This window comes from Tupaia chinensis, unplaced genomic scaffold (assembly GCF_000334495.1).
Source record: "Tupaia chinensis unplaced genomic scaffold, TupChi_1.0 Scaffold146687_1, whole genome shotgun sequence".
NCBI lineage: Eukaryota > Metazoa > Chordata > Mammalia > Scandentia > Tupaiidae > Tupaia > Tupaia belangeri.
In genome coordinates, this window is record NW_006206544.1 from 4,277,519 (window position 1) to 4,302,852 (window position 25,334).

At 39.0% G+C, this 25,334-nt stretch overlaps 1 protein-coding gene across 1 annotated transcript in view; it reads left to right on the forward strand.

Annotated features, from left to right (window-relative positions):
• The window catches only part of PALMD (palmdelphin), a 66,111-nt gene that overhangs the window by 31,136 nt on the left and 9,641 nt on the right, over positions 1 to 25,334 (forward strand). The window contains exon 3 of the mRNA XM_006169019.3: positions 2,629 to 2,753. Coding sequence (XP_006169081.1) covers positions 2,629 to 2,753 — 125 coding nt within the window. The remainder of the gene's footprint in view (positions 1 to 2,628; positions 2,754 to 25,334) is intronic.

The following is a 25,334-nucleotide window of genomic DNA, read 5'->3' on the forward strand; positions in this document are numbered from 1 at the left end:
GTGGCTTAAAACTCACACCGGGCGCATGTGCGTGCGTGCCCAAGATCCCGAGAGGAGAATGGAGGAGAAGGGATTGCGATATGACCATCCCCCCTGGGGGGTGATTTCTCGCTTTCTGTCTCTCTGTCTCTGTCTTTCTGGTGAGTGCATGGACCCTATAGCAAAAATCTCTGAAAAAAAAAAAAAAGACACACACACACACAAGAATTTAGTGCTGAGTTAACCTAAGTGTGTAAAACAATTATCCTCTCCCTTCTATAACTCACCATAAGACCATTACATCTGAGTGTTTTCCTGCACACATACATGTGCAGTTGACTGAAACCATCCTTACGGGGGTTTACAAGGACTATAACTTCCCCCCAGGTGCCATCTGTCTTTGCTATTATGCATTAGCTATCTTTAAATTCCATTTTTTAAAAAAGATTAAAATCTGGGTAAATTCTTAAAACACTGTCATAATCGAATTTTCTTAGCATCTTTGACCTCAGGAACTAAATCTTGACCTATATTAATACTATTTACTGGGTCTATGGGAAAACATTTTTGCAAACAGCTAAAAATCTATAGTAAATGTTAAAACTGAGGAAAAGACTCTCAGGCATCAGTATAGAACAATGCAGACTTGTGATCTTATGACATGTGTTGTCTACGTGCAATTGTTTAGGACTCTGAAAAGATGAACATAAATATGGTGATCTGGGTTAATATTGTTATTCACTTAATCTAGTGGTTTTAAAATCATGTCTGTGGATCCATAGTCTTCCAGACTCCCTCATTCCTTCAGCAGTAGGGCAATGCAGATTTTCCCTGTTCTACAAACTATAGTTCCATATAATAGTTTTTAATAAATATTAAGGGTTTTTTAAAGAAATAATTCAAAGATATTTAAATTCCAGTGATATTCATTCTAGTATCCCTTTAAAAAGACACAAAATTTAGAGACCAGCAATTAGCATAATGACTGTTACTGGACTCCCATATAGTCAACTGCGGTTTGAGTCCCGGACTCGGTGCCTAAAACTCATGTGGAGCACGTGTGCATGTGTGCCCAAGATCCTGAGAGGAGAATGGAAGAGAAGGGATTGCAGCATGGCCATACCCCCCCCAGGGGGGGGGGTGATTTCTCACTTTCTGTCTCTCTGTCTCTCTCTGTCTTTCTGGAGAGTGCACACTCCCTATAGCAAAAACCTCTCCAAAAAAAAAAAAAAAAGACACAAAATTTGGAACCAGTAGATGGCATAATGGTTACATTGCTGGACTCCCACATAGTCTACTGTGGTTCAAGTCTCTGATCCAGTGGCTTAAAACACACCAAACACATGTGCGTGTGTGCCCAAAATTCTAAGAAGAGAATGGAGGAGAAGGAGTTTCGGCATGGCTATCCCCCCCTGGGGGTTGATTTCTTGCTTTTTGTCTCTCTGGCAAGTGCATGGACCATATAGCAAAAACCTCTCTTAATAAACAAACAGACACAAATTCTTATTTGCTCTCATTTCAATTGTAGTATAAGAGAAAAAAGTCCCAGAAAATAAAGTTCCCATTCTCTTCTCACCATTTTAGACGTAGTGAATCTTCGATGAATAATTAAGAAAGAATAACTGACAAATAATTTATAGAGGTAGATTAGAAACATATTGGCCATCCTTTTCTTCAGGAAGAAGAGAAACTCAAGTAATATAATAATATAATCATAAAACTGACAATTTCACCTTGGGACATCTTTTGGATGCTAATTAAATCACCACCAGAGATCCAGGTCTCTTTTATTTAAGTCTTCTCAGACTCAGGTCCAGGAGTCCAATTTTTTTCCATGCAAATTCAAGAGGAATTTTTTCCTTATGATGGAACATAAGTCTTTTGTGTGTGTGTCATTAACATTGACAAAAATTCAACTCATCAGTGTTTACACAGATCTACAACTTCTGTGCATCATACTGGAACAAGTAGGGAGTTTTTAAGGATGTTGAGAACCAAACCAAAAATGTCTACCACACACTAATGTTGAATTAGTTTAACATACAAGAGCAACCTTCTGTTTTTCCAACTATTCCAATTAATCTCAAGAAAGATGTTTTTTGGAGCAGTCATTGTGCACTGCCACTGGGGTTAGAATATCAAATGGCTTCAAAGAGCTTTTCACTTCGTTAAGGTCACAGAATACACACCCATCAACCAAACAGATAACAGCAAAGACACAACATTATGAGAACCTTACATATGTGACTGCAAAAAACACACAGTGCAGCGTGATTCTGAAGAGTTTTTGGAGGGTGAGGATAAGGCTGCTGGGATGGGGAGGGCAGGGAACATCATCTGAACTAGACCTTGAAGGATAAATATTAGGTTGTTGGAAAAGTATTTTTTTATATATTTTTCTATGTTTTGCTATGCAAAAACGTGTTATGACTTTCCCAATGACCCAATAGTATTTAGATATATGGAAACTGGCCTTAGAAGGGGGTTGAGAAGGTTGTAGAGAAGGAAAATACCAGGTTTGTTTAGGCAAGGCAGTGAGAGAAAAGTAATTCCTCTTTAATACGTCCACTATTGAAAGTCATAAGATTGGAAAGCAGTGAGCAATTGTTGACTGATACAAGAACGTATCTTTATGTTTTCTGACATCAGAAAAAGGCCTTGAGGGAGAAATGGCTTCTAGATGGAATCAGCAGTGGGAAGGAACAGGAAGAGATGAAGCAGCAAAATCAACAAGACCAGCACCAGATCCAGGTTCTGGAGCAGAGCATCCTCAGGTACAGCCCTCACTGAGACACTCCGCATTACCTTTATTTTGGCATTGTCCTATGTCGTACATAGTAAAGTCATTCTCTGTGGAAGAAGGGTGGGAAAGGGAAGGGTATAGGGAAGGAAATCAGGGAGAAAAAATAGAAAGGCAAAACATTTGTGGGACACAGAAATAGTTTATTACCTGTTGATGATAACGTGTATAGCAGTCTCAGCTGTACTGGTCTGAGATGTATTTCAGGTTGAGTTAATTCTCTTTACAAGCCAAATGATGTATAACAATCCATTTTATTTTAAATTGTAAGAATAATAAAAACATATAAAGAGGGAACCAGCAGTTAGCGTAATGGCTATGTTGCTGGACTCCCACGTAGTCGACCGCGGTTCACGTCCTGGACCCGGTGGCTTAAAACTCACGCGAGGCACATGTGCGTGCGTGACTAAGATCCCAAGAGGAGAATGGAGGAGAAGGGATTGTGGCGTGACCATCCCCCCTGGGGGGTGATTTCTCGCTTTCTGTCTCTATGTCTCTCTCTGTCTGTCTGGCGAGCGCACGCGCCCTATAGTAAAAAACCTCTCAAAAAAAAAAAAAAAAACCATAAAAAGAAAGAAAAGTCATCTCATGTTCATGGATACAATCAGATCTTCCATTTGAATTTCTGCAAAAGACTAAAGAAACAAACCAGAAAGCAACAGTTGAAATTTTTCTATAAACATCACCTGAGCATAGCAACACTAGCTTTATTCTCAAAATGTGTATTGGTGACCTACCTGTACCTGTATGAGCCTATTTCCTGTTGAATGGTAGTAATGCTATCTTTTAGTGTTGTTGGGTAGATTTAAAAATATAAATGTAAACTGGGACCAGTAGATGGCATAATGGTTATGTCACTGGCCTCCCACATAGTTGACCACGGTTTGAGTCCCAGACCTGGTGACTTAAATTCTCACTGGACGTGTGTGTGTGTGTGTGTGTGTGTGTGTGTGCCCAAGATCCCAAGAGAATAGAAGAGAAAGGATTACAGTGTGGCCATCCCCTCTGGGGGACAATTTCTCACTTTCTGTCTCTCTGTCTCTCTCTGTCTCTCTGGCAAGCACATGCACCCTATAGCAAAAATTTGTCTCAAAATATATATGTGTGTGTGCGTGTGTGTTAACTACTAGCACCTTCTTGGAACATGGCAAGTATACAAAAACAGTCCTTCTTCACAGCCCCTGTCCTCAGTCCACTCTCACCTCGCCAGGTTTACAGGTGAGTTTACACTGTCCCTCCACCACACTACTCCCAGCGCCTGACAGCCTCAACCATGATATATTGGAAGAGAAGACACTATAGGGATACTCCACTGACATGTTCCCTCTTCTACATCCTTGTTCAGTTGGTCACAGGTATTCCCATTTCTTTAGTACTTTCCTGCTCATCACGCACTATCAGCACAGGATCAGGCAATGTCTCATGTAGCCAATAAACTGTTAAAATTACTTTGGCTTAAAAGAGAGGAATGAGCATGAAAAACTGAGTAACTCAATTGAACAATGGGATTATTAGTACTATCACCAAAATTTATGTATAGCATGAAAGAAACAACTATGGGAAAGATCAGAGTCATTTTCTAGCCTACATATGGAAAAAAAGTACTTTCTTATGGTATAATCATGGCAATGATTTAAAGTCTACACATCTTTGGAAAACAAGTAACTTTCCAAATCTCACTGACCTTAACTTGTTATCTTCAGCGAGGACCTATAGGAAAGTCTAAGACGTATTTTGTCTATACTCACCACACTGTACAAACATTATTTTAGGCCTAAAACTGATAACACAGAGGAAAGTTTCCTTTTTTCAAATGATTTATATTTACTTGTGTAATTGCATGCATGTGTTTAGTTAGTAGCTAAAATCATTGACTGTGCATCCTTCTTTAGATGTTTCTGAAATGAGCCATTCTTAAAAGTTTACATAATTGAAAGTTTTATTTATAAACCTCTTAGCTGTTTGCTCAAAGATATGAAGTGCTTCCAAACAACAGATCATAAACACCTTTAAAATAACCTAAATCAACTCTACAAGTTGGGAAAACTCAATTCTTTGTAAAGCATCCCTTAGCTAGAGCTTCTTACCAAGAGTCTGCCTTCCACTGATGATTACTTTCTTTATTCCTGCACACAGAAGCCTTATCTCTGAAAGAGTCATGGGTTTAATCCCTGTAAACCCTTCCCACTGCACAGGTACCTCCTTGCTTCCCCTCGGAACCTCCTTTTAGATTCTTTCCACATACTGAACACCTACAACTTGCTCTGCACCTGATGATAATTGAAGTGGCTACATATACTCAAACTCCATCAACAAGTTCGGTCAGCATTTGGAGTAACCCCAGACTATTTACTTGAACTCTACTGATTTCTTTCAGACCTTGCCTGCATGCCCTGAGAAGCATATGCACCTCTAGCTCTCTTGATAATGGCTTGTCTTGCTGGAGCTCCTACTTGACCTAAATAAACGGAGGAGGAGGAAGAGAGATTTAATGAGCCATATTATGCACCAGGCCCTTTCTATATATTGTCCCATTTAATCTTCATAATCCTGTGAGGTAGGAATTATTACCTTCACTTTTCACAAAGACAAAAAGGAATTCATAAAACTAGAAGATCAGAGACTGATTTATTTGACCGCCCTACACTGCCTGTATGATGATGGCACACACAGACTCTGTAGACTGAAAAGGTATTACGTCTGATAGGAAGGCTTTGAAGTATATTCTGCTCATTTGCTCTTCTTTCTCCAAAAAGCTCCTTTTACACTCGGGATCTTCTCTGTATCTCTCTCTTCTCTTTGTTAAATTACCAATGGCATGTCTATTCATTACCCAGTTATGGGCATCTCATTACAACTTTCTTTTAGATCAGGATGCTCTTAACCCATCAATACATCTTTATGATCACCAAATTATTTTAGTCCCCCAATATAGGTGATAATAACAGTAATGATTCATTTCCGAAGAACCTTGCTCAATTTACAAAGCACTTGCACTTACATGAAGACATTTCATTTTCACAGCAATCAAAAAAAAAAAAAAAAACACTTCATTTCATAGATGAGAAAACAGGCTCAGAGACGATAAATTTGATTAAGGTTACAGGGCCAGTAAAGGGTAGTCTTGAGTCTCAAAGCAAGCCAGTTCAGAGCTCTCTGCCTGGAAAACAAAAAGGGAGTTGTCAATGGAAATGTTCTGGGAAGAGTGAAACACCTAACATGGACAAATAGTATCTCTAATAATCAGCAAACTGCTTTGTTTAAGGAATGATCCTAAAAGAATTCATTTGCAAAAAAAAAAAAATACGTTAATAACTTGTATCCTCAGAGTCCAGAGAGGCATGATTTTCTAGTTAGAAATGTGCAAGGAACAGAGTGTTCCAAAGCAACATAGGAAGACCAAAAGAAAAAAAAAACAAAACTGTACCTTGTCTGTATTAAGCAGCCCCCGCTGCTCCACAGCATTATAGAAATCACATTGCCAAAGCAGCTTTACCTGATCACTGAACATTTTCTTCTCAGATATTTCTAAAGCTGCTAAATAATCAGGTTCGTGTTTTTAAATTCAATCTTTCACCTAAACAACTACCTGCACTACTTAAGAAGCTTTTACTGCCAGCTCGGTCAGTACAATTTCCTGCTGGTTCTAAGTAGTGATCAAACCAATGGATAAAGTTGAACTCAGCAGAGCCACCCTCCTCCCCTATGCGGGGACAGTAACCCAAACCCGGAATGTGATTTATCACTTGACTTAGGTGCCTGCTCAAGGGTGACATTCGCCATTCTGCCAGGCCTCTCGACTAGAGGATAAGATTTTAATGGGAATCTCAAAATAGAAATGTTGCTAATACGTTAAGAGTCCATACAGGGCTAGCCTTTGCCCATGAAGTTTTCGTTCCTTCTGCTTCCATGATTTTGTGAGATGAAATGAAAGAGCATGATCTTTGGCCTTGAGACCCACAGTACCTAAGCATGACTATGTTCTTTCATCTCTGTGAGCCTCAGTTTCCTGGCCCACGATAGTGGGTAATTACAGCCACTTCACAGGATTGCTGTGAATGAAGCAACTTTCAGAGTGCCTAACACATGGTAGGTGTTAAAAAAAACTACTAAATACTGGGGGGCCAGCAGGTGGCTTGGTGGTTAAGGCACTGGACACTCCCACATGACTGACCACAGTTCGAGTCCCAGACCTGGTGTCTTGCTTTCTCACTTTCCCTCTTTGTGTGTGTGTGTGTCTCTCTCTAGTCAAATTAAAATGAATGAATAATTTTTTAAAAAAACTATTAAATACTATTTCTTATTAAAAATCAAGAAATAATTAAAAGTCTACTTATGATTAAAGTTCTCTAGTAAGGAGTTTTTTAATTTTTCAAAGTATCATTCTAACCTTCTAAACTTATTTTTTAAGCTTATTTATTTCTTTCATGGAAGAGAGAGAGAGAGAGAGCTATCCTCAATATATTATAGAATTACCACATTTCAGTCCCCACAGCCTCTCAGAGAGCCAGTGTCACCAACATCTGTGGGCATGCCTGATCTATTCAGGTTGACCCAAGATCTAAACCCAGGTTCTTTAGACCTTTATCCAGGTTGGACTTGTTTGTTTTGTTGTGTTTTCATTTGTTTGTTTGTTTGTTTTTTGTTTGCCAAGATCCCTCACTTCTTTATGCAAGTGAGAAGGACATTATTCTTTGAGTAAACTGAGAAAACTGCCCAACTAGGATTCTTCCCATTTAGAAATAACTGATCATTTCTGTATGGCTTAAAGGTTAAAATGCTAATAATAGGGGTTAAATTTTGTAGAATGTTTGCTATGGGCCAGGCATTGTGCTAAACACTTTATGAATATTATTTTATTAAATTCTACAACCTCCTTATGAAGTAGGTAACATTTAACAGATGAGAAAAACTAACATCTAGCCTTTTGGCAGGAACCGCCATCTTCCAGTAATTACCCAAAATAATGATGACTACAAAGGGCTTTGGCAACATATATGCAAGTCTACAAGAAAAGCGATGTAGACATTAAGGGAATGAGTACTGTTCACAAAGGAATGCCCCACAAATGTTACCATGGCAAAACTGGAAGAGTCTACAATGTTACCCAGCATGCTGTTGGCATTGTTGTGAACAAACAAGTTAAGGGCAAGATTCTTGCCAAGAGAATTAATGTGTGTTGAGTATATTAAGCATTCTAAGAGCAGAGATAGTTTCCTAAAATGTGTGAAAGAAAATGATCAGAAAAAGAAGGAAGCCAAAGAGAAAGGTACTTGGGTTCACCTGAAGCTCAAGCCTGTTCCACCCAGAGAAGCACAATTTGTGAAAACCAATAGAAAGGAGCCTGAATCTATTTCCTATGAATTCATGGCATGATGGGTGTTAAAAATAAACTAATCTATGGTCTATTAAAAAAAAAAAAACTAATATCAACAGAGACTAACATACCCCAAGTCATACTAGACAGGATTTTAAACCTAATTAAAATTCCTAAGAGCAAAAATAAAATTGTGTCCCAAATCTCGCAGGCGATTTTTGCACAAGTAAATCCTATAAATTCTACCTTTTCATAGCAATTTTTATTTCCAACCCATGCTGCGATTTCATTGCTACATACATCACTTTACACAGACATTCACCTGAATGTTTAACATATTAAATACTCAGAGTTCCCTGAGTCACACATAACCTTTAAGTAAAGCACGTCTGCTTATTCATCTCCTTGTCTTTTCTTCCAAAAAAGAGACAACATTTCACAAAATAAGTGAGTTTCCATGGTTTCTGTCTCTGAGTCACATTCTTAGCTTTGGAACAATATTATTGAGTATTTTGCCGGTGCCCTGATTAATACCTTAGGAGGAAATGTTCCCAGGAGGAAAACTGCATTGAATATCTCCTTCTGAATCACTTTAAGTAGTTTCAATTTGCTTTCCAAGTGAGCCCTCTCTTGCCATGACCTCTGAACTGCTTACGTCCAGGTGCACTGACTTTTTGGTCCAAACATCCATGTGCACACTTTTTTGTGAGAGAGAAAGATTTTTGCTATAGCGTGCGTGCACTCGCCAGAGACAGAAAGCGAGAAATCACCCCTGAGGGGGATGGCCCCACTGCTATCCTTTCTCTTCCATTCTCCTTTCAGGATTTTAAGCACACACTCACACACACCCAGCTTGAGTTTCAAACTGCCAGGCAGGGAGCTGAACAGCGGTCATCCATGTGGGAGTCCAGAGTCTTAACCGCTATGCCACCTGCTGGCCCCCTGTGTACAAATGTATAGGCTGATATAGAGATCTTGTTGTGAGGGGGCCGGCAGGTGACTTGGTTGTTAAGGGCACTAGACTTCCACATGCCGATTGCAGTACAAGTCCCAGACCCGGTAGCTTTCTCTCTCTCTCTTTCTCTGTCTGTCTCTGACTCTCTGGTCAAATTAAAATAAATAAATAAACTTTCAAATGATTCTTTAAAATAAAAAAAAAAGAAATCTTGTTGTGACACTTCCATTGAGTTCCTCTGTCCAACAACTCCCACCCAAAATGGCACTCTATTTCTTGAACTCTTTCCAAAGGCCTCTGACTTTAATTGGAGCACACAGAGTGCCTGACAGAAATGTCATAAGCATAAAATGTAAAAGGTTAACTGCCAAGGAGAATGATGCAAATGCACCACATTCCCTTTGAGAAGGATAAGCTACTTATGATTAAATGTTCTCTAGTAAGGATTTTTTTTTTAAACTATTCCAGAGTACCCTCTGACCTGCCTTCTTTATTCAGCCTTCTTGTATTTATTTCTTCCATGGAGATATAATTACTCTTGACAGGGTCCCTGCCATACTATAATGCTCCCCCCAGACTCCCAGCCAGCCATTCTCATAGGCACTTATGTTCAGGTCAGCCTGGGATTCAAACCCAGGCTCCCATGTGGCTCTAGTTTCACCAAGCAGTACACTATTGCCCGTGCCATCACAGCGGGGCCCTTCTGCCTTCCTTTAATGAATGTCCATTTGTCTCCCAATAGTCAGAAATATTTCTATGTGATTATATGTCATGAGAGAAGCCTGGGAGTGGGCTGTGACAGCAGCTATGGCTACATCCCACATAACTTAAGGCAAATTCTCCACAAATAGCAACGGAATGCTAGGAAATGCATTCTGCTCAACATATAAAGCAATGATCTACTCAGCTCGAAATATAGCAGGCAATATTCCATTTCAAAAAGGAACCTAAAATACTGATGTAGAAATATAAAGGGTGGGACCAGTAGTTAACATAATGGCTATGTCACTGAACTCCCATGTAGCTGACCATGATTCGAGTCCTGGACGCAGTGGCTTAAAACTCATGCCGGGCGCATGTACGTGTATGCCCAAGATCCCAAGAGAAGAATGGAGGAGAAGGGAATGCGGCATGGCCATCCCCCCCTGGGCGGTGATTTCTCGCTTTCTATCTCTCTGTCTCTCTCTGTCTGTCTGGCATGCATATGCTCCCTATAGCAAAAACCTCTAAAAAAAAGAAAGAAAGGAAGAAAGAAAAGAAAGGAAGAAAGAGAAAGAAAGAAAGAAAGAAAGAAAGAAAGAAAGAAAGAAAGAAAGAAAGAAAGAAAGAAAGAAAGAAAGAAAGAAAGAAAGAAAGAAAGAAAGAGACAAAGGTTAACTCTTTTTTTGTGACTGGTTATCATTTACCGAAGTTTAGCTAATTATGATTTCTATCCCTGTTTAACCCCTACCTAACATTCTTAGCTACTTATGCATGCCAATTATATCTTAATGAAACTAGCAATTCATCAAGCACAGGCAAAAGGATGCTGAGACACACACACACACACACACACACACACACACACACGTTCTTAATGATTCTACCTTCCTGCTCTGTCCCAACCAGCAGCCCTATCTAATACAGCAGAGAGAGAGATAGACAAGCTGCTCTCTAGTGACAACAAGAGAAGAGGAAGAAAAAAAGGAGTTAAAAAAAAAAATCCTCCAGCATTTGTTTCTTATTAAATTTTCTGTTGCCTAGAAACACTCAAGAAACTGTTCTGAAGCAATTATATGAGTCAAAATCATTCCAAGCATGTTTTTCACTCTCCATATTTAACTAATTGGTTTACCAGATTTGTAATAGTTCATCTGTTGTTGTTTTTAATTTTCCAGATAGTCTGATTATTTTTAATTCATGAACTTCATTTTTAATTTAACGAAAGAAGCTAAGCGAACCAAACTTACAGCAGAAAAGGGAAAACGTCTACCTACTCCACCCCAGCAAAACACACATACATACACATGCCCCTTGTACAATGCCTAGCACGTGGTAGAAATACCTATGAGTACACAGCTTAATAAGTGATTTACAGGGAAAATGAATGATGGATGGGTGGATGGACTTAAAGATACTATCTTTTTTAAGATAATCAGCTAAAGAACACTAATGACCTGAACATTAACAAACCAAAAAAGAAAGCTTTGACATTCTTTCAAAAATAAAAAAAGAATAAACAACTAACTATCTTTTGGTTTAGGGCAAAATTATACAATAATCGTGCTGCAGCTTTGAGATAATTGCTGGCATGTTTTAGCATGTCACCCTGACTTTCTCTCCATTTCTCCATCCATTTGCCATTGTATTCCTATGTCCCCACCTCTTAGCATGCTTTCCCTCATGGCTACCAGTCTCATCTATGTATTAGCAGAAATAAATATTAAATGGTTACTGACCCAAAATAAACACCACCACCCTACCATGGTAGGCTGAAAGGTAGATTAGAATTACTCTTAAGGGTCCTTTCTCCACCACACTTCAACTCAATAGCATCTACCTTTAGAGAGTTCATCTCATGTCCTAAGCATTATTTTGAGAATGACAATTCTCTGAGGGAAGTCTAGCCTCGTTTTCCATGTAAGGACACCGAAGCACAGAAAACTATAAATCAAATAATAGTCATGCAATGAGTCACACATAAACCCTTCTGGCTCCAGACCCTTTCCGCCACGTCTCACCCAGTTTATTCTTGATTCATTTCAACAAACATTTCTGAGAACCCGCCATAGGTAAGTCCTTTGATCCTCCAGAAGAGACTCCAGAATCCTTAGCTTCCCAAAGCGAATTCATATTTGAGTTTGCCTCTCTATCAACCCTTTAACTTTTCAAAGTTAAAGAATTTTTACATTAATAATCTTATTTTAAATTATATTCAGCAATTTGAAATACCAACTCAAGACCATTAACAGAGATGTCATAGATCTTTGGCTATTGATAGGAGTGAAGAAAAAGCAGAGGAGCAACTAAGCAATCCAGAAAGTGGGAGGTGAATAAGTCTCAGTGATTCACCCTCTAAGTTTTGATAACAGAGATAGAAGGTTCGAGAGCAGAGGTTCATTGTATTGGACAGAAGACCTGTGCTGCTATAGGGCCTAGGCTTCTCCATTCCCCAGGAGAGTCCCCCACGACTTACTTTACCAGCACAGAAAACTTCCACACCACCTCACGCAATGCCTGTTTTGTCTATTTTAACGCAAAGGTCACTTAGTCCACTTAGATCATCCAAGGTTATTTGATCATTCTTTGTTATTTTTATGTTATACAAGGGTTGGAATTTATAGTTGTTGGCTTTCAAATAGTAAGAGTACAGTTCTTGGTACTAGATATGAACAATTAACAGTAAAAAGCAAAGTAAAAATGAAATAGAAAGTCTAATGGCTGCTCCATAATATTTTAAGGACAACTGTTAAGGGTTATGAAACATAAAGCCAGTGGTAAATTCTGACTGGAGAGATTCAATGGCTATCTACATCATCGGCCATGTTTTGCCACTGCCTTATAATAGTTGTAAGTAGTTTAGTCACTAGAAATATTTTTCTCTGTGACTTTTTTTAAGAAAAAAATGTGCTTATCCAGAAAAATGGATAAGCACATATCTAGTTACCTTGCCATGTCCAGGATAAAAAAGGTCTCTCGAGAAGCTCATAACACCTGGAGAGAGAGCAAATTGAATTATTAGTACAATTATATAGCTCTTGTTAAATGCTTGACGTGTACTACAAGGTTCTCTACAGACTCTAATTAAAAACCACACACCAGCTTCTGTTCCCATCAGAGCATTTGAGAAGCCCATAACTAAGCAATTCCCCAGACCATACCAGCCTACCTAGAGAGAGTGTGCTTTTTAGAATTCGTTTGAAAACTACATTTCTAACATGCACATGGCAGTAGGTGATTCTCTGAAAACCCGTTTGGTTTCTTATTTTTCACAGCAAATGACACTCTTAATTTGCAAAATATTCTTCTTATTGGGAGCGGTTACTTTTCTACTAAGTCATTCTCTTCTAACATTACCAGCCTACTTGGCAGTTTCAAATCATGAGAGCATCATCAGACCATAAAATGATTGTTAACATTACAGAGTTGTATCAGGAGATGAGAATCAGGCATGCAAAAGCTTTTTACATGTAGTTATAAATTATTCAACTTTCTAAACATTTGGTCTGTTTCCAGTCACCAGAGTAGACTGACACTTGTTTCAATGTCATTCTTGTGTTGGCCCTCTGTTTCTAGTTATTTTAAAGCTGCTACATTGTGTTGCTTGTCCTTCTTTTAAATAGTTGGGATTAGAGACAACAGATCTGGCTGAGAGTAAACTTAGTGTTTGCTGTAAGCCAAATGCCCTCTAATTCTCTGGCATACTTACGTGTAGAATGTGATTGTTGCACTGGTAGTTAGGTCTTCCTTATTTTACACAAGCTGTTTGATAATGGCCGATCTAAGGCAATTCTGGTTCCTACGCACATGTCTGTACATAGACATAGCCTTCCTTGTTTTGATATACTTTTATTTCAGTGTGATAAAGAAAATATGCCCAGCATGTAATACATTCTTAATAAAAGTATGTTAAATGTTTGATGAAATTTATCAGACCCCAACTTTAAAAATAAATCAAATAAAAACCCCATCTCTTACTATATTACATACCCTCAGTTACACTGAGAAAATATAGTTTGACATTACAATTGCTCAAATGATCTACTAAGACAAATGTCTTTAACCTCTGACCCCTGAGTAAGAACTTACTTGCTCATTACATATGATTAACACACTGTGGTCCAGATTACCTCACTAAAGTCATCAACAGTCTGCCATATACATTGACTTTCCAGAGCTATTTCTTTAGATTGGCTTTGCTTTGGTTTTTTTTTTTTTCTTTTTTTTTTTTTAAGAATTATTTATTTAATTTATTTATCTATAGGGCACATACACTCACCAGAGAATGAAAGAAACCAAGCTGCCAGGTCCAGAACTTGAACCACAACCGGCCATGTGGAAGTCCAGTACCTCACTACCACGCCACCTACTGGCCAAAAACCTTTATTTCTTACAAATAAAAATCTCGGGAACCAGCAGGTGGCGTGGTGGTTAAGGCATTGGACATTCCCACATGGCTGATTACAATTCGAGTACCAAACTCCTGAACCTGGTGGCTTTCCCATTCACTTTCTCTCTCTCTCTCTCTCTCTCTCTCTCTCTCTCTCTCTCTCTCTGTGTGTGTGTGTGTGTGTGTGTGTGTGTGTCACTTGCTGGTCAACTAAAAAACTAAAATGAATGAATAAATAAAATTAAATTTAAAAAATTTTTTAAATAAAAATCTTATTTTTCCATTGCAAACCTTAGCCACTTAATATTTGGACAAAGGGTGTACGATTCCAATCAGGCAGTTTCTCAGAAAATGGTTTCCAAGGCGCTCCAGGTAGTCGTGTGGTTACAGGATATATAAGTTTGCAGAAAGGGAAAGTGATGTACAAAAAACAAAAGTGAGGGAATGAGGCAGAGGAATACTTGGACTGGTTACAACTGAATAATAGGCTCCAGGAATAGCCTAAAAGGTGGGCTTTCTGTGATTGGCTGAAGAGTGGCTAGTGTGATTGGCTGTAACTTAGCAACCAGCTCAGAAAAACAGTGTAACATGTAAGAGTTCAACTTATCCATAGGAATCCAAGTGTGGAAATACCATAGCTGTTTTAGACCAAAATACTTTAGTTTAACAATATCCCCTCTTTTGGTCAGCCTCTCAGTTTGAGAGATTGACCAAAATTTAGGGCATTGGTGCCACTCTATGTCACCATAAGTGACATTTTCCTGCTCCCCGCCTAGAAATCACAAGTTTGCTCTGATTTCCAGCATGGAATTCACAAATCACAGTATCACACAAGTTAAACGTGATGTCACACAAGTCATACAGTTCTTCCTCTGTGCTTTTCTTGATCTGGCTGAAACAAGATCATTCAGCATTCGATGGATGGCTACGTACAAAGCCTTTAAGATTGAGAGGATAGAGCTCACCAAGAGTCAATGGGATGAGTAAGGTGTACTCCTGAACAAAAGTTCCTATGAAAGAAACCGAACTGAATTAAATGGATTAAGGTTCCAGCAACATAGACAATTCAACAGGTCAAATCTAGTTGTTCATGATCACTGTCTGAAGTGTGATGATGATTAAAGACCATGAGAACATATAAATGTTTTACCCACTAGGAGTAAAGACTGATTAACTTTTGTTTTTACTAATTAACTACCTGAGATGCAAGATACTAATGAGTCAGTCTGTAAATCAATGAAAAAAATTATGAAAAATCTCAGGAAGTCTGTCACATTACAATTCAGTTTCCATAAAGTTATACAATAATTAGCATGCCGAATATTGCTTTAAAAGAATCCTTAATAGCAGTGATGTAGAGAAGATAGAAAGGTTCCTTTCTCCCATACACAAAAATTCTAACTGGTAGACATTCAAGGGGAGGGGAGCAGCCATGTTACATGAGACCTTGTTTCTTTATGTCTTGCTTTTCTACCCGCTAAAGGATGCTCTAGGTGTATGGTCAAAACCAGTTGACCACATCTGCACTCCAGTTTAGGAAAGAGAAGATAAATGGAGGGAAAGGGGCTCTATTTTAGGGGTATGAACTGAAAGTTACAGAGGTCACATCTACTTACACTTTATTAGCCAGAATTTAGTGATATGGCACCAACTAAATGCAAAGGAGACTGGGAAATGTAGTTTATAGCAAGGTAGCCAAGGGAACATTAAAGCTCATGAAATTCTACTACTAAGAACAGGCAGGATGGATTTGGGGAGGGAGGATCAGTAAGGTGTCAAAATAAACTAAAATGTTCTTTCTACTGAAAATTATTAGGTAGACACCATCCTCATAAGTATTTTGCCAATCTAGGTGTGTCCCTCAGGCTATATTATTACCATGTTTTCTCTAAAATGATGAATATTAAAGTTTAAGACAAAAATCTCTAAATGATAGATTCTGATAAACTTTCTCTTCCACTGGGGAGGTCACAGATGGAGCTCTTCTCATAAGAAGATTGAGGAAGATAAAATGGTAGATAGCCTTTATTAAGGAAATCCTCTACATCAAGCCCTGTGCTATGGGTTTACAAACATTATCGGAAGTATCTCAAGACAAGGCTTGGAGAACACTACTATTATTCTCCAAATGATAAAACTGAAGCTTGGTGGGGTTAAATGATTAAGGCAAGTGTGTTAGCTTTGACATAGGCTCACTTTGTATTTTCATAGATAAAACTGGATGAAAAAGTTCTTCCTTTCCCTAAAATAGTGGGACTTCACACAAAACTCACAAAATAAAGAAATCACCAGCTCCCTCTTAGCCTCCCAAGATTCAATGGGAAAGGGAAGAGAATTTTCAGCCCAAGGAAAGAGTCAAGAGTTATAGCTATTTCTACTCTTAGTAGAATGCAATACATTCCAGAGGCAAATATGTTCTGTGAGTCCCAAAAGAAACTGGGTCTTTATCTATCTTAGGAAAGGTAGGGGCAGAGGAATTGGTCCTAGCACTTCCATTAGCTGATCTTAGAGATATACCAGCAGTGGCATAGCCTGGAGCTAACACCCGTTGACTCAGCCTATCCTAGAGAAATAGCCATTAGGACTCCCAAAGTCCTAATGTCAGAGGGCATGTGCACTCACCAGAGATAGGGAAAGTCCTAATGTCAGAGGGCGTGTGCACTCACCAGAGATAGGGAAAGTCCTAATGTCGGAGGGTGTGTGCACTCACCAGAGATAGGGAAACAGAGAGAGAAAGGCAGGGAGAAAGCACCCCTCCAATGGGCCATGGTCATGTCACAATCTCTTCTCCTCCATTTCTCCACTCTTCCTGGATTATAGGTACTACCATTCATGTGCCCATCATGTCTACAGAGCCTGAGCTATTAACTATTCTCCAATTAGCCATTATGGAAATAGACTTTTAGAAATGGATACTCTTAAGCCTCCAGAACCAGGACTCAAACCATAATTGGCCATGTGGGATCTGGCTCCCTTAACCATTAGGTTATGGGGGCAACCCAGTCCTGCCATTTCATTAGAGCTTGGGCTACCAAGATGCAAGTAATTTGTAAGTATTCTCTAAGTATATATCTATAATAAAAAATAGCCATAAACTTAGTTTCAAACATAGTCGTAGTGACTGCATTAAAATTACAATATTATAATCAAATTTTACTAACCAGTTTTAAATTTCAGGTCTACAGCATCAATTACGTCTAACAATAGTCTTGTGTCCAAGTAAAGAACATCTCACAATAAGGTAGTATTAGCTTAGGAAAAGCCAGAGTCTGAAAGAGACTGTTCTAGGAATTCCCACCAAGAACCAAAGTCAATCATTCATAAGTAAATAAACAAGCAAACAAACAAAGCTTAGATTTTAATCCTGGTCAAACTGACTAGCCTACTAAGAAGAAAAGTCCCCAGTACACAAAGTAAGCTTAATGAAGACTAGGTAGAAGTATTACCTTTATATGTAAAGATAAACATTTTTTCAGAGTCATGGTTTATAACTATTGTTTCATTCTTTGTTTTCTCTATTATTACAGAAAGTAAGAAATTCTTGTATGCTGCTAAGCAAAATGAATGTTGTACCTAAGTTCCTAAGTATCCATTTCTAAAAGCCTATTTCCATAATGGCTAATTGGAGAATAGTTAATAGCTCAGGCTCTGTAGACAGAGATCTCATTCCAAATTCCATCCTGCCACAGGCTACCCATGAGCTTCTAGGCCAGATGCCTCTGCAGGTAGGTACCCAGATTGCTCATCCATCAAATGGAACTAGTAACAGTACTCATGGGGATTGTTAGAAGGACTAATTAGGCCAGTGCCTGGTACAGTGTAAATTGCAACACATGTTAAATGTTATATTTGCTAACAAGTGAAGTACTGAAGGTAGGATGTAAACTTTTGAGTTGGGTTTAGGGCTTGCGCTTTTTGTCTCATGAGTTCCAGTCTGTTTGGTCCCTAATGGCAAACTCCATCAGGTTGTTAGTCCTTGTTAACCACCAAAAACTGAAAGAGAGAAATTGACCCTGAGCAGCAGAAAAATTGCGTTCTGAAATAACCTCTTCTTGACACATCCAGCTATTCTTTTTTCTAAGACAAAAAATTGCATGTTGGAATTGGATTGGGGACATTATCTCGTGATGATTAAGGGAGGTTATTACTACAGCAGTGTGTGAAATAAAAGCTACCTGCTTTCACCTAGGGAGCTCTTGAAAATAACCCTCTTTTCCCCAGCAAATGGACAAGGAGAAGACAGATTCCAATAATGGATAGCATTACGATTCCTTTTTCGTGTGCTTTGCTTATCTAAATTGGCACATATGCCTGCCTACCATCTCTCAGAAATTGTGAGAGGTTCTAACTCATCCATCTATCAGGCCCTGCCTAACAGCATGGGAGGCACCAAGGATATTTCGATTTCTCTGCTGCTTGTTTCTTGCCAAACTGAATCAGCATTTCAAGAAGCTCAATTCCCATTCTGAAAGGTTATACCATCTTTAGACGGGGATGGCAACACTTTCAGAAATTCTAACCCACCAGCTGAGAGAGAAGCAGGTGAAGGTTAGAAAACTGACCCACAGCAACCTCCCCAAGAGCTTTCCATTAAAATTTGTTTTTATTCCACATCTATGTATATGTATATACACACATGTGCATGTATGTGTATATATGTATATACAGATAAATATATATACACATACTTGTGTTTATATGTATATACTGTGTACACACATGCACCTATTTCCCCAATACTGCACTTACAAGGATATTTCAAAAAGTTTGTGGAAAAATGAAAATGAAAGTACAGCTTCATTTTGGTGCCAAAACAAAAAAATTTAATTCATGCATAGTTTTCTCACAATATGGATTTTCCACAACTTTCTGAAGACTGCTTTGTATACTGCTAAATTTTTTCTGTCCTCAAAACTTCCTTTAGAAAGAGATTGGATATAAATCCCTATTTTTTTTAACTTGCTATCAGGTGCGTGTACTCGCTAAAGACAGAGAGGGAGAGAGAGAGAAAGGGAGAATGCACCCCTCCCCGGGGTGGGAGATGAGTACACTGTGGACCGTTCTTCACTCTTCTCTCAGGACTCTGGCCACACACATACACATACACACACAGCATTTTTTTTAAGCCACCAGGTCTGCGATTTGAATCACACAGTCAGCCGTGTGGAATCTACCCATCTTAACCACCACACCACCTGACTGACCCATAAATTCCTAATTTAAGCTTTGCGTCGTTTAAGGCTTTAAAATCAGGGTTGAATAGCCTCTTAAAAATGAATGCTCTCCGAACCAGATAAAGAAACTGTTAGATACACACACACACACATACACACCACACACACACACACACATATTCAAAAGAGAAGAGATTGGGCAGCAAAGAAACAATGGACGAAACGTTAAAATAGCAGAGAGATGAATATAAACAAACTCTTTGTAAATCGTATGCGAGAACCCACACTATACCAGGCACTGTTCAAGGCGGCCAGGGTTTCTCAGCCGCAGCACTGTTAACCTCAGAGAGAGGATAGTTCTTTGTTGTGAGGAACTGTTCCATGCATTGCAGGAGGTTGTGCAGCTCCCTGGCCTCTACCCGCTAGATGCCAATAGCACCCCCCAAGTTGTGACAACCCAGAATATCTCCAGATATTTTCAAATGTTCCTGGGGAAAAAATCTACTCTGTGCTGGATATACAAAGTCTCTGCTCACTAGTTGCAGTCTTTCATTTATACTCTTAAGAACAGTCAGTCCTCAAAACCTCAGTGCATTACGTAGTGCGGAGATTGTCACACGCCTCTTCTAACATGGCTGGGCTACCGTTGAGCCCGGAGGGAGTGGAAGGGGAGTCCGGGAGCACTGCTACCTCACTCTCAGTTACTGTTCCCTAAGTCTCCCATCACTTCCATTGCATTCTGATCTTTCAGAAAGTCTTTTTAGAATAAGGGATCTCTTACATTCATCTGTAAATGGTATTCATATTGCCCATAAATAATAGAAGTATCAAATCAACATAGAAGCAGAAGAAAATGAGTTTTTCAGTGAAGTGGAAATTTTAAGAAATGCTCTACATCAATAAACACTTCCTGTTGGAAGATCATGACTCTAAGTAATTAGCACCAAGATGTTTCCTTATTATCCTTTTTTTAAATTTAGAGTTGACTGAAACTAAATGATAAAAGAAGGGAGGTGTTTATTTAGTTTTCACAAACATATTACGATGTGTCATTAAACTGCAGCCTTACATTCATGCAACTTTCACCCTATGACTTGGAAACCTTCACAAACATTCATTAGCAGATATTTAATTAGGTTTGTAGGCTTTCAACCTCATCTTCTTAGCATATCAGTCTAAAAGTAGCCATGAGAATCATATGGCATCACATTACCCATGGCCTTATCGTGTGAGGGTAACAATCACACACACCAGGGCATTTCATAATTCCCTAAAATGCCATTGGCCAGATGGACCAAGAGCTCCTCCTCTGTGTTCTAGAAATAGAGACAGACAGGAAAAAACTAGCATTCACTGAGTGCTCACTATTTGTTTTATTTCTTATTTTAAAACTATGAAGTAGTTAACATTAAGCGGCCCCAGGCCCAGTCCTTAGACTTTTTACCTATCTCCCTGACTTTCCAAGAAATCTTATTCACTTTATAGTTATAAATACCAACCCACAAATTTATATCTTCCAAGCAAGGCTTCCCTGAGCTTCAGACTTAGAGATGATTGTCTTCACATCACACTTGTCTCCAATTTAACCCATCTCCCACCAACCTCCTTTCTTCTCTCTCCCAGATTTCTGTCCAGCCAACTGCATTTTCATGTTTGCAATTATTAGGTCAGAGATACTGAACTCACCCTGGACATGTCTCTCTCACACTCCACATATATTTCATCAGTAAATCCTGGCAGCTCTTCTCTTTGAAATATTTCCAGAGTCAAATCACTTCTCAACCTTCTAATGGCAATCTCTCTAGCTTAAACTGTCTTCATCCAGGTTATTACAGCTGACCTCCATGTTTGTTGCCCCCAATCTATTTCCAACCCAGCACCTAATGTAATTATTTAAATTTTAAGTCACAGCATGTTTCGCTCCTGCTCAGAACTCCCGATGGCTCCCCAAAGGCCTTTCTATAAACAAGGCTCTATATGATCTCGCTAACTCTTACCTCTCTGACATCCTTTCTCCCTGCTCACCTCCTGACAGCCTCTGTTCTTACTTCACGCTTTACAGTCACTCTTCCCTCTCCCTGGAGCACACTCATCCTGAAACCTTCACGTGTCCTGCTCTCACTCCCTTCATGTCTGCTCGAATGGCAGTATTTGTGCTTTGGAAAATAGCATGCCCTCCCAGGTTTTCTTTGTTTCCCTTATTTTTTATTTGTAGCCTTTATCCTTCTTTTTTTAATAAAAATATTTTTCCCTATAAATAAATATGAGGGATCTTCAATAAATTGTGGAGAATGCGTATTAAAGAAACACCATGCATGAATTTCAAAATTTTTTGCATCAAAATAAGCTCATGCTTGGGGACCAGCAGTTAGTGTAGTGGCTATGTCACTGGATTCCCACATAGTCGACCGCAGTTTGAGTCCCGGACCCAGTGGCTTAAACTCATGCCGGGCACGTGTGCGTGCGTGCCCAAGATCCCAAGAGGAGAATGGAGGAGAAGGGGTTGTGGCGTGGCCATTCCCCCTAGGGGGTGATTTCTCGCTTTCTGTCTCTCTGTCTCTGTCTTTCTGGCGAGTGCACGCGCCCTATAGTGAAAACCTCTCCAAAAAAAAAAAAAAAAGAGTTGTAAGAGAAAGAAGGAAAAAGATTAATATGCAACAGAAATCATGTGTAGCCTACAAAGCCTAAACTATTTAGTATCTGACCCTTCATAGGAAAAGGTTTCCAGCCAATCTTAGAATATTATCTTCCCCTAAAATATAAACTCTTTGAAGGCAAAGGATCTGGTTTGTTTACTGTCATCTTCCTAGCACATATATTATGCCTGGTACAAAGTAAATTCTATGAAGTAAGGCAGACTATGAAAGAAAGACATTATATGTCTCCACTTAATATATACTGAATGTCGGCACTCTATGACAGAAACTGAAATATTGGATGGTATAAACTCATGAAGAGCAACTGTGGATACCAGAGACAGTGTGGGAGGAGAATGAGAAATGGTAAAGGGTGAGAGGGAGGGAATCAAGGGGAAAAAAAGAAGTAAAATATATAAGAAACAGAAAATGGAAAGCATCTGTTGAAGATAATATGTACAGTAATATCTTCAATTGGGCCAGTATACAGTTTATTCTGGGTGGGGAAATTCATTTTGTATGCTGGGATGATATATAGTGAATGAATGTAAAATAAATAAATTTAAACAAAGTAAATTCTAAATATATATTTTTAAATAAATAAAGATACTGAGATGTAGTGAAGTCAGGTGATTTGTCTAGGATGACACAGGAAGTTGGCAGATAAACCAAAAAGCAAAGCTAAATCCACCTGATTCTATACTTTGAGTTCCAAGAGTTTCTTGAAGCAATTATTTGAACCTCCTTGTTTTCTACCAAAAGACCCTTTGGTAGACTGTCTCTAACATGCATATGAAAGATACACAGTCTGTTGCAGAAAGTCGTTAGGAATTATACTATAATAAACATACAATTGATATCAGCTACACTCAGTGTAAAGTCATGCCGTAATTGCATTTTCCATAAACTTTTTGACGTTCTTTCATGTATCATCTCTTCTTAGCTTTACTAAGTATCTGTATAAGGTAAGGTAGGCATTTTCATTCTCATTATACACATTACAATACTGAGTTTCAGGAAGGTGGCATGGTGGTGAAGGGAGTTGGACTCCCCCATGGTTGACCGTGGTTTGAGTCCCGGTCCTAGTGGCTTACTTTCTTACTTTCCCTCTCTCTCTCACCTGCTTGCTCACTCTATCCCTTGCTGGACAAATTTAAATAAATAAATAAACAAACAAATAAATAAATAAAGTTAAATAAAATGATTATTTTTTTAAAAAGAAGAAAAATTAAAGAAAGCTGGATTTCATAAGAAGAGAATGGCACAGACCAAATGGAACTGAAACTTTAACACTTTCGGTACAGAGCTGTCCACTCTACCAAACTGGACCAACATGTAGCCCCACAACTCTGCTGATAAGCACACAAGCTACCATGTATATGGGGGAATTTTTTAAAGGATTATTCATTTAACTTTATTTATTGTTATTATTTTAATTTGCCAGAGACAGAGAGGGAAAGCAAGAAAGGAAGCTGCCAGATCTGGGACTTGTATTGTGGTCAGCCATATGGCACCTCAACCACCATGCTACCCACTGGCCCCAGATATGGAGGAATTTTAATAGAATGGCAGTCACTTCTTAGTAACTTCTAAAAACCAGGGGTACTACTTTTTGCTTAGAGTCCTGTGGTATACAGGGAAACCTTTTCAGCTGTAAATAGCCACCTACTGATGGCCAAGTCAGAACTTTGAAGTTTAGTCCATGAGTAGGAGAATTGTCAAGCAGACCACATCTTGGGCTTTTACTAGTATGACACTAGCATGGGAGAAGCCAGGCCCATGACCATCTTTAAGAATGAAGCCAAGAAAACTAACAATTATCTCAGCTGACATGAATATCTACAGCTGTCATCTCCTGGACCAGCTGTTACATCTAATCAGTTATCTTCTGAGGCAGCTGACTTTAGAGTTAGAGTATTTGGCTGAGAAACTACATGTTTTCTGGCTGCCAAGGGCCTGCCGTAGCCTTACTAACTGCATGATTGCTAGTGGCTGTGTGTTTACATAAAGAGTAGAGGTCACAACAACGTCCACTGGAGTTCATTTGAATCTGACATGCAGCTGCATGTTGATCAAGAGACCAGTCAGAATGTTTATAGCAGTCCAGTTTCAAATGTCTGCTCTTTGCTCCGTAAGTTCCATTATATATTTCAGACCACAGTTGGCCATTTTGTTGTTTTGTTTTGTTTCTAGAAAATATACTCTCTAAGAACAGCAGTAATTTAGACTACCGTACTAAATTTTGCCCATTTCCCATCTCTTCCCCCTACTCACTATAATATGACACCAGCCTTAGGAAACTAAAATTAAAACTGTGTCATTTTCAATATTAAATATGCAGGGTTTTAAGTATTAAATAAGCATGGTTACTAAATTATAATGTTTAATACTTAGAATGTTTTCTCTAAATAATTTATATAGAAACTTGCATAGCAAAAAATTGATAAACTACGTAACTACAACTGTCCCATTCATTTTGGTTCAACTTCATGCTTATCTCTTTGTAAAATAAATTGTTCTATTCTTCTTGGAGGTAACATTAATCATTGAAACAAAAAAATGGGACAAAGTCCAAATGCTTTATCTAAGAAGTCTCTTTGTCAAAAAACAAACAAAATTTGAATCAAAAACAGTTCAAAGTAGAACAAGCAGATGGCATAACAGTTATGTTGCTGAACTCCCATTCAGTCAACTGTGGTTCAAGTCCTGGACCCTGCAGCTTAAAACTCATGATGGCCACATGTGTATGAGTGCCCACAATCCCAAGAGGAGAATGGAGGAGAAGGGACTGCAGCATGACCATCCTCCCCAGAGGGTGATTTCTTGCTTTCTGTCTCTGTCTCTCTCTGTCTCCCTGGTGAGTGCATGTTCCCTACAAGAAAAACCTCTCTTAAAAAAAAATAGTTCAGGGAACCAGCAGTTAGCGTAATGGCTATGTTGCTGGACTCCCACATAGTCAACCGCGGTTCGCGTCCTGGACCCGGTGGCTTAAAACTCACACCGGGCACATGTGCGTGTGTACCCAAGATCCCGAGAGGAGAATGGAGGAGAAGGGATTGCGGCGTGACCATCCCCTCTGGGGGGTGATTTCTCACTTTCTGTCTCTATGTCTCTCTCTGTCTGGCGAGCGCACGCGCCCTATAGTGAAAATCTCTCCAAAAAAAATAATAAAATAATAGTTCAAAATGAAGTGTTAGAGGGACCAGCACTTAGCATAATGGCTATGTCGCTGGACTCCTACATAGTCGACCGTGGTTCAAGTCCCGGACCCGGTGGCTTAAACTCACGCTGGGCGCATGTGCGTGCATGCCCAAGATCCCAAGAGGAGAATGGAGGAGAAGGGATTGGCCATCCCCCCTGGGAGGTGATTTCTTACTTTCTGTC